The sequence below is a fragment of the Formica exsecta genome, unplaced genomic scaffold, assembly GCF_003651465.1.
Source record: "Formica exsecta isolate Colony F162 unplaced genomic scaffold, ASM365146v1 scaffold798, whole genome shotgun sequence".
Lineage (NCBI taxonomy): Eukaryota > Metazoa > Arthropoda > Insecta > Hymenoptera > Formicidae > Formica > Formica exsecta.
In genome coordinates, this window is record NW_021853567.1 from 27,059 (window position 1) to 38,296 (window position 11,238).

General features: G+C 32.6%; 2 protein-coding genes across 2 annotated transcripts; one reads left to right on the forward strand and one right to left on the reverse strand.

Moving 5' to 3' along the window:
* Positions 1-2,493: 2,493 nt before the first annotated feature.
* Positions 2,494-4,993, forward strand: LOC115244088. Its single transcript, XM_029821476.1, has 5 exons — positions 2,494-3,248; positions 3,401-3,687; positions 3,759-4,030; positions 4,168-4,475; positions 4,539-4,993. Exons 1-5 carry the CDS (start codon positions 2,986-2,988, stop codon positions 4,687-4,689), a joined length of 1,281 nt encoding a protein of 426 aa, XP_029677336.1. The 5' UTR covers positions 2,494-2,985; the 3' UTR covers positions 4,690-4,993.
* A 625-nt stretch (positions 4,994-5,618) lies between these two features.
* On the reverse strand, positions 5,619-6,923 carry LOC115244087. The gene is made up of 3 exons (XM_029821475.1): positions 6,344-6,923; positions 5,934-6,170; positions 5,619-5,647 (listed from the first exon to the last, which is right to left on the reverse strand). Exons 1-3 carry the CDS (start codon positions 6,921-6,923, stop codon positions 5,619-5,621), a joined length of 846 nt encoding a protein of 281 aa, XP_029677335.1.
* Positions 6,924-11,238: the final 4,315 nt, after the last annotated feature.

Below are 11,238 nucleotides of genomic sequence, written 5' to 3' on the forward strand. Positions count from 1 at the left end.
AACTATGTGGTGAACAATGCATTCCCTTGGGAGGCCGTTGGAGGGATTTCGATTTTTATAACAACTAATCGTCTATGTATTTATATTTTACTCTTGAACCATGTCTTTCGAAGAACTTTTAGAATTTTGACCTCTACTCATTTTATATTCTATTTTTAATTTATACACTGAAGAGAGTTCAGATTGGGACAGAAACGTTTGTTTATCATTTTTAATAGTACTTTTTTCTGACTTTTATTGTAACAAGTATTATTTATTATTTATATGATGTGATTTATTTATTTGTTTGTAATTAAATGTTCCTACAATTGTTAATGCGTTAAATTTGTTTATATAAGAACAATGTTTATTTGCTCCTTCAGCTCTGTTTAAAGATTTGTTTTTTAACTTGGAGCCGTTTAGTTTGTTTTGTTTTTACATAATTCATATTTTTGCCCAAGTGGACTCATGTGATTTCGCAATGAATTTTGTCCCTCGGGCTTTTGTAATAGATGTTGAATTGATGTCACAAGTGTTTCAGGTGTGGTCTCAAAAATTTCATCCACAGGTGGAGACGGTCTTTCGTGCAATATTTGACTTGGTTATACATCTTTTATCGGAGTAGAAGTAACTACATTCGATAATTGCTTCATACGCTTACGTTTTGATTGATTCGTTCAATGATATATTTGATCGTGTTCGCTTGGTCCATACTTTGACTCTTTTTTCTCATGCTTCTCTTCGAGCATACTCAATGGCTCGATTTTCGCTTCATTAGATTCTACATTGATTGCATTTTTGATAAGCTGTTTTAGAGGTTCGGTAATTGGTTTAAAATGCCTCTCCAATGCAACGTCTTTCTTCATTTGACCAGTTTTCAAAAAGCGATATTTTTGCGGAATTAATCGCTCGTTTTCGCAATCTTCTCGCGATCGTCAATCGTCGTCGTCATATTGAATTCGGACGAAAATTTTTAGACGTTGCTCGATTGATGTGTCAATAGCGACTTCCGAATCACTTTACGGTATTACAAATCGTTAAATCCTTTTCTGTATCGTCCATTAATCTGTGAACTGTCTTTGTCAATCACTACGAATCCATACTTGTGTAGCCAACATTTTTGATAAAATGTGCAAAAATCGTCGTAGGACATGTCCGTGTTTACATGATCGTTGTATACATGTTTCAAGTTTGTACTATCTTGTTTTTTGGGAAGCTATGAAAACAAAGACAAAATTCGGTATGGAGATAAAAACAAAAAAGTTATCGATGAAGAAAAAGACTGAAAAAACGAATATTTCCGTGGCAGTATCTTGCCAATTTTGCCATTATTGAGAGTTCTCGGTTCTTTGGCTGGCGGAGCAACGGGAATCGCAAAGGCGGTGAATGCTAGCAAAGCGGCGCAACGTCAGCTCGAAGAAAGGCAGCGTCATAATTGTGGCATGGAAGGTCACGGACTTTATCTCGCTCCATACAAGCGTGGACAAGGGTTCTCAACAACGGCTAAGAAAAAAACCGTCAAAAAAGAGGTAAAAATGCCTGCCGGTGTAACAACCAATGTGCAATTAGAACAACTGGCAAAACGTATGCGTATACATTCTTAAAAGGCGTTTTCATGCAATTACTTTTAATTAATTTACCGATAAACAGCGTACAACGAAATGAGCGCGGTATCGTCAATTTGAATGACGCCGATGGTCCCGGTATTTATTGGGTAGCTCATGTAAAGAGGGGAGATCGGGTAGTATATTTCCATAGTTTTGGAAATCTTCAACTGCCCAATGAATTAGTGCGATATTTTGGACAGAATGTGGTGAATATAGAATACACCCAAGTAGCACATGAAGCTTTAAAACGTCTGCGATAATGTTGTCGCAGCTTAAACTGCAGCATTTTTGTCTACCACAGCTACTGCCACAACGTCATTGTGACGTTCTAATAAAGTTGTGACAGCAAAAGTGGGACAACATTTTTAGGCTTTGAAAACGATGTCACAGCCATTTGGCTGCATAACTATTTTGCTGTAAAGACGTTGTAATAGCCATTTGGCTGCGCAATTATTTTGCTATAAAGACGTTGTCATAACCATTTGGCTAGACAACTATTTTGCTATAAAGACATTGTCATAGCCATTTGGCTGCACAACTATTTTGCTATAAAGACGTTGTCATAGCCATTTGGCTGCACAACTATTTTGCTATAAAGACGTTGTCATAGCCATTTGGCTGCACAACTATTTTGCTATAAAGACGTTGTCATAGCCATTTGGCTGCACAACTATTTTGCTATAAAGACGTTGTCATAGCCATTTGGCTGCACAACTATTTTGCCGTATAGATGTTGTCATAGCCACATTACGACAATGATAGTAATAAAGATAAACAAACTAATAAACGGATAATGTTTTTCATATGTAAATTTATATTCAATGAAAGTTAAATTTTAATTTTAAAATTATGTAAAAAGATTGAAAAGAGTATTAAAAAAAATTTTTGGCTTCAACTGGTATTGAACCTTTGACAACCCGGAACCTTTGCCTTACTAAACTTAAATCAAATTTAAAGATTAAATAATCATTGCAAATTATTACAATTTATAATGTACATATAAAGTATACTAGAGCGAACGCAAATTTATATAAGTACAGTGATTACAGAACTACACACAGATCCTTAAATAATAATTTTAGAGCCGCATAAATGAACGCATGGATCCGCTGACCATCGCTGACATATGCTAAATTTAATAAAAAACTGATAATCACGTTATTCTTGACTTTCGCTGTGACATACAAATTACAGCCAGATTACAGCTATTTTGGCTATATTTTCTATCCATGCGCATGCGACTTACGGTGCATGTGCATGATAAACTTATTCCACATAGCGCATGGCGCACCGCGCACATGTATATACAACGCCGATTGATGTGATCGACGTGATCGATGTTACAGCCATAACCTAAAAACTGACTACCGTTTCGTGCTGTGTGGTGAAAAGATTAAAAATGTTTATCATTGTAGAAACGATTGAAGATGGCGAAGTTAATTTATGTGTTGTGCCCGAGAGTTGGGAGGAAAATGGAATATTATTTTGGCCACCAGGACGAAAAGGACTGAACCTTCGAAAAGATGAAAGCATTTTACCAGATTTTAATAATTGGTCAAAACAAAAATGCACCGTGAAGAGGAAGAATTTTATTACATTTCAAGCTGCTATCAAAGCAGAAAAATATTTAAGTCGGTTTGATGATACCGAAGACGAAGAAAAGTAAGTACACATATATTGAAAATTATTTGGAATGTAAGTAAGTTAGTATGTGTATAAAACTGTACCTTCAGACAAAATTCATTCGATATATATTCCTGAAAAATAGATCAAAATCAAATTTAAAAATTACTTAAAACAATATTTGTTTACAGTTATTTGGCGCAGAATTCTTCGAAACAAATACAGCGTTCCCAGAATAAGGATAATATCGATTTTAATAATTTAATAACAGAAAATAATATTATAAATAATAACATAGGCGTGATTGAAAATATAGAAAATTATTCAGTCGATAGTGTCCCAACCTTCGTTCAAATTCCAAAAAGTTCACAGGAATTGGAAACTACGATGGGATTTACAGATGCAATTGTGATTGAGAATGATGGAATTTCTACATTGCCCTTGAGTAATTCTCAGAAACCGTTAGACGCTGTGCAAAGTACGCTCAAATATTTATTTATTTGATGTTGTATAATACATTGGAAAATGTTTTGGCGTTTTCTTCTTCAGTACAAGAAAAATTTGACACGATAAATTCAAACCTGGAAAATTTGAAAAATTATATTAGTCGAGATATATCTGCGCTACATGTCAAATTTGACAAATTAATCGATCTTCTGATTAAAAATCAAACCAACAGCGTCATTGAGAAATCTGAAAATGACCCATTGAAAAGCGAAATCCTTGAAAGGGATATAGAACAAATGAAATCACTAGCAATAGAATCGGATATTAATAATTTAGAAAAAAACCTGTGTAATCAAGAATTCGAATTGGCATTTGTAAGCTTCTTATTTGTATACTTTCAATATTTCGTAAATAAGTATTTTCAATATTTCGTAAAGAAGTATTTTCAATATTTCGTAAATAAGTATTTTCAATATTTTGTAAATAAGTACTAATACTAATGCTTATTTAGATAAAAGTGATGAGTGAAATCGGAGGCACGACTGGTAAGAAAGATGGAAACAAAATAGCGTACTTATTGATGGATCGATTATTTGAAAGACAATTGTTAACCCTGTGTTCATGGACTGGTTCTACAAAAAAGAAAGAAGAAAAAATGAAGAAAATTGCTTTCTTTAAATACAATCGAATAACTGAAGCAATTTATAAAATTATACACTTAGCCGACTCACGTTATACGATTGACGATAACATTGGTTTTTTGAAACGGATTCTTAAAAACAGTGTTAGCCGAAGTAAGCAGCTTCAAAAACAACGGAGGTGAGTAGGAGTTAGAAATACAATTTTTACAAGAATATATATATTACTTATAATTATTTTTAGTAAACAAAATGAAAATTCTGAAGAAGCTAATGATAGGCTTCAATGCGATGACAATCACTATGAAAATATAGAGGAAGAAACAACTGAAAATACTGGTGGAATTATTGTTGTTACTGAAGTGAATAATGATAATGATAATGAAGAATTCTGATTTGTTATAAGATGAATGTTTATTTATATAATATATACACTGTGCAATTTTAGTTAAAGCTATGTTTTATTACTAAATTATAAAAATGTTTTACTTTTTACATTTTATTTAAAGCGTTTTTTATTTAAAGTGATTAGAAAAAGTTTACTTAATGTTTATTTACGTTTATTACGATAATTCTGAAGTATTGTTGTATAATAATGATAATTTAAAATAAGAGATTATTCAATTTTGTTCAGCGTTTAATTACATCACATATTTGATTTGCTGCATAAATCTAAAGTGTGTATCAGCGGGAAAAATACAATATCTTTATGATATTCTACTGCCACTAATTTACATTTGATATCCTTTATATCATACCATTTGGGCAAATATTCCTTGCGGTTTGCATAAAATATATTTAAATAAGATGATGCAATTGGCGTTTCAAAAAAATTACCTACTTCTTTCAAACATGAACCAAATATATAAATTTTATTTTCAAAGATCGTTGCATTTTTCATACCAATAATTTCATTTTTTTTTGTTAAGAACCATTTGTTTCTCTCTTCATTTGTTAGTGTTAATCCGTCCATTAATTCGACTTTGTAAAAAAAATGCTTATATTTACTTTGATCACAATTGTTGCCAGAATTTTTATTTTTTTAAAATAGGAAATTTATTATTATTATAATTTTTAGTTTGTTTTAAATTAATAATTTCAAAATTTCGTCGAGCTACTTGCGGCAATGGCTTGTTTCCCGTTCGGAGTAACTTTTTTATTTTCTGTAAACAATTTTCAAATGGATATGCATTATTGGTAGATAAATCGCCGAAATCCTTTACTTCATCAACTAAATGACAAAGATTATGTATGTTGCTGCTAATAGAATTAATACCGTAAATTTTAATGTAACGTTCTATAAAAGTTTTAGATAACTGGTCTGCTACATGTAAATACTTTGAGTACGACCGGCTATAACAGATTACAACACCACAAAAAAATAACATAAAATGTTGGTATATTTCTTCGGATAGATAATCTTTCAATATAACAGGCCCTAAGTACAAACCAAAGGTTCGATACTCTGTCCCTTTCCAAAATTTTAAACAATCAAGTGCTCTAACAACTCGATGAATTTCGCTTGGCATTCTACACCGAAGGAGAAAATCAGACACCAATTTAGTTACATTTGCAGACCACTTAGTTTTCAAGCTTAAGGTTCCATATATGTAGCCAGTTAATAACCGTTTTATTATACCTAGGTCTAATAAATGCAATGAATCGGATACTGGAATACCTTTTATCATGTCAATTGGAAGTTTTTCCAAAGGTGTATCCATTTTATGATGATCTGGATCGGTTCTGTTGCGGAAAGTTGCATCAGTTCTTCTAGGCATATCTATGCGTGGAAAACTAATTCGATGTTCTTTATGATAATATTCACCTGTAGTCGTACACTTTAGACACGAACTATAACCATTAAAATTAACAGTACCTGTAAAAAAAGATTATAATCAATAAATATCTAAATATAATTATTTAAAAGAAAATAATGCACATTAAAAACAATTTAAAAATATTCAGTGCACATAATTACTCTAATAATAAATATTTTTATTCATTCTATTTCATTGTCTAAATAAATCTATTTTCTATGTACCTTATTACCTTTAATAAAAGACCTGGCAGGAGTATCACATATGAAGCATCGAATATGTATATTAATTTTATATCCATTGACGATAATGCCATTATTTAAAATGGTTAACAATTCATCGACAAAAGAGGTTAAAAACTCATCAGGAGTTGGAGGTTTATTTTCTCCGCAATAAATTCCAATAATCATAGGTTCAATATTCGAATCATGTATCGAAAACAATATTGGCCAGAACTGCATCTTTGAACTATTGTGAATTGGCAATCCATCGATGTTAAAATTAAGTGCAATGTCCATCGGGTTCTCTACATGAGATAAACACTTTTCAAGACAAGTCTTTAGTCCATTGTGCCAATATTGTCCGCTTCCCATCTTTATAGTAGCTACTGTTCTTGGTGTTTCCAATAGTGTCCTCGGATCTCGAGGCATATTTGGTATTTTTGAAAGAATCAAAATATCCAGTAATGCTTTTATTGCATTATGGCATATATGAAATGTCACTGCCCATTCTTTTAGTGCCTCTCGTATGTTGATACACTCGGCCTTCAAATCTTCAAATATGTACATCATCATTGTCTGATGATTCAGCATCACAATTGCTCCAACAGTCAAAATTTACATTTTTGTACTTCGATAAATCTTTAAACAAAATAGACTCCAATGCTCCTGTTGATTTTTCAATATTCCGCGGTAAATTTGATGTTGAGGTGATATATTTTTCATCCAACGTTGTAGCTCTTTTAAAATTAGATTTCATAATATCAGCTTTCTTTATACGATGTTCAATTTTCTTGTAAAACGTACTACTTTTTTTGAATTTTCTAAACTTTTACAAGTCGGTTAATAATGTTCTTTTCATCTTGAAGACTTGTCAACTATTCACTTTCTAATCTCAAAAGTAGCAAAATGCCTGAGGCTAGTTTTGACTTACAATCATTAATACAGCTAAAATAGCTGTGGCTAAATTTTGGCTTTTGTTATTGCTGTCACAGCGACTTCATACCAATTAATGCAGCTAAAATTGCTGCGGCTAGTTTTGGTTTTTCTGATCGCTATCACAGCAACTTTACAGCTATTAATACAGTTAAAATAGCTGTGGCTGCGTTTTTGACTTTTTATTAGCTGTCACAGCGCTTTTGCAGTCAAAAGTCCAGCAAAATAGCATTTATTGCCAAATAGCTGTAATTAAGGCTGGCAGGACGTTATATTAGCCACATTTTTACTGTCGCAGCGAATATAACCAAACTGTGTTACTTGGGCAATCACACGTCCTATCAAAATTATAATCAATGTATTTATGGACTATTGTGGCTTGACCCTTATGTCTATGACTTCTTCAAACGGTAGATGATCGATATGAATTTAAAGCCTGACAATTCACCGTTGCGACTCAGTATTTGTTCGACAGTTTTCCAGCATGTCACTGACACTTACGTTGACTGGCAAGAATAGCGTTCTTGCTGTAAGTTACTTTTCAGCTATAGATTTACGATCACGATTATAAACTCGGTTTAACGGACTTTGAAACTTATTATACGATACCGAACGTGAATGCTTGGAATAATAAATTTTATTTTGATAACGATGACAAGGAAATTACGATTCTCGAGGGGTCGTACGAATTACATGCTATAAATGAGTATCTCCAACGTGCAATTTTACAATATCGACGCGTAGTTGATTCCAACGATGTTGTTAACGAAGATATCGTGCGAGAAGAGAATGAAGATGATCTCAAAGAACATGAATACCCAATAGTGCTTTGCACTAATCATAATACGTTAAAGAGCGAAATCAAATGCGTCTATAGAATAAACTTTAATAAACGAGACAACGTAGGATCGTTGTTGGGATTCTCATCGAGTCATATATTGCAACATCGAAAATGGCACGAAAATAGGATATTTCGATAAATATTATTAACGTAAACATTACTCGTATAGAATGCAACGTGACCATTGCGTACAAGTAATGACAAGCGCGTACACACAATACATGAATTTTTACCAAGCGTACTGCCAGGATATAAGAGAGTATCGGAAACGAACCACAGATCATTTATCTACCGATCATCGCACGGAGCATTACTAATTTAACGATACGCATTGTTGACCAAGAAGGATGATTGCTCGATTTTCGAGGAGAGGAAATTACCGTAAGATTGCATATATGATGGCGGCAAAAATAATAGCATGCGCCAATTGAAATACTCGTGTTGAATGAAAACACGGAGCACGCGAAAGACAATATTTTTGTGAGAAAACGAGTGACTGCGGTATCGGGTGACAATAATCAGATATCTGGTTACGCTAAAAAGAAGCTCAGCGCGTTGAATCGCGAATTTTTAAAATCATTGAGATTCGTCGTACGAAATACTTGAACGATATGATATATACATAGTATTTATTCTTTGGCCTTCTTTGCATATGTATAACTAATATTATATTTTATAAATCACATTTTTGAACAAAACTGGCTTTTTGTATGTTCTGTAGGTTTGTGTACGCTGTAGGACGATTGTAGGTATGCAGCACTTTCGATTTAGTGTTGCTCATTGTGCCCCGTTCTGCTGAAAATGGACATAACATTATTGATACCATTATGTTCATAAAGTTGAAGAACTTTTAATGTACAGATCATTTCTAATAAAATTTTTATCTAAATATACTAAAAAAATTCTTACTTTCTTGGTCTTCCCCGTCTGCTCCAATTGTAGTGAGCCGAAGACAGCTGGTATAAAAACCTCATAAAGCGTTGCTGCTGTTTACGAGCGTGTTGTCCAAAAATAGATTGGAAGCTGAACGTATAGTAAAATGGTGCTTTTATATAAGAAAAGTTTATATTTTACAAATGAAAAGAACATTTAATAAATGTAAACAAAAAATGGAAGTTTGTTTGACACGTGCAACGGAATGTTCTTCATCAAAATTTACAGAATATGTAAATATGTTTTGTGGACAAGATAAACATACCGCTTCTTCGGAATTATATTTTGCAGAAACTACCTATCATACATATAATGTTTCTAAACCTATTATAATGGATTCCGAAGGTAAAGCAATTAACATTTTACCCTTAATAGAATCAAAACATAAAACCACAAAAGCATGGCGCTGTAGTTTCCTTTGTAAAATGTAAGAGATCATTATTAAAGATTTGAAGTGCTGTTTTGAAGAATTTTTAAATTGTACATTAATGACTCTACGTAAAAAAAATTTATGTTCTCATAATTGTTACAATCAAGACAAAATAGGTCATTCTAATGGCTGTTATATTGACTACAAAATGTGTAAATCATGGTTTTTATCTATTGAGATGGTATCTCCCCATTATCCGATGATACGACGTAATGGATAAAGCATTTGTTATAAAAAAACAATTTCCTATATGTCTAAGTTATGGTATGACTATTCATAAAAGTCAAGGCCTGAGTTTAATACATGCTGTTGCGGAAGCTGGAAAATCTATATTCAGTTGTGGACAAGTATATGTCGCTCTTTCACGAGTGACTACCCTGAGTGGATTGCACCTTATAAATTTTGATCCCTCTTCTGTAAAAGCAAATGAGTTAGCTATAATAGAATATAATAGATTGCGAACACAATACAGGCCAGATCTTATACATATTAATATTTTGAAACAACGTGTTCACAAGATTCGTGATACAATTTGGGCAATATCATCAAAAAATATCTTGGAATGTCAAGTTAATGATAAGGATATTAATGATTCTACTTTATGGCATATAAGAGGACTTCCAAATGTTGATAATATATCTTGCTATGCTAATGTTTCAATTCAATGTATACTTCATTCTTCTATTCTCAGAAAATTGTTGCTTCGTCTTGAACATAGAAATATTATAAGAAGATTTATTAATTGTTACATGTCAAACAATGAAACTATTAATATAATGGCAATACGCCAATTGGCAGGAGATCAATATCTTGAAAAGATTCAACGAGATGTTAGTGAGTTTATTATACATCGTACAAGTTGGGATTTTTTTATATACTTGGCGTATTTTTTTTACCTTTGTGAGGTTTTTTTAGGTTGATTGATATCTTGAATATCGGAGGCGAGCCAATCTTTGACAATCGTATCGTCAAGATTGAGATTCATATGTACAATCCATATGCCAATACAATGGTTGGATATACGAAGATACGAATGCCGATACAACATTAGGATTGGAACACGTTACCATGTGAAAGCTTTCTATATGTCGAGGAAAAGTTGACGGTGCATAAAGTGGATGAAAGGGCAAGGGTGATATTGGGAAACAATTGTGTTGCGTTTATGTTTGATGAACTTCGATATGAACTTGATAGTGTGGAGATTGACCGCAATAGAAACGTTGGAATAACTTCCACAACTTCCGATTAAAAACTATAAAAAACCTCTCTCTAACAACCGAGAGAGGTGAAATCTTGGAAAGTGCTGCGTGAGATATGTCACATAATACTATTAAAGCTTGCTTCAACTTTTGTGTGCTGCTAAACATACTATTGGGATTTTGCGAAGATTATAAGCGAGTTGTGATTAACGCTTGTCACAAATTAAAGTAATTATTTACATTAACGGACACCTCGCCGATGACCTTGATCTTGATATATGTTGTCAATTACATGATCCTGAGTAACTTTTCCTTATAACTTAATCGGCGGTCTCTTATAGTTTTTGAGATATTTAATGTTAAAGTTTGATTTGAAACAAAAATGGGTAAATGTTTGGATTAACTTACACCTTACAGATTATTTTCATTTTTACATATATTGTAGAGGATACATTTCTAAATAGTACACACTTTGAATTTTGTGGCGCTCTCTCCTGGTTCCAGAGATATGTGATTTTAAGTTTCAGAGTTTTAATGTATTTTCTGTTATAAAATAAGGAAAAATAAAGT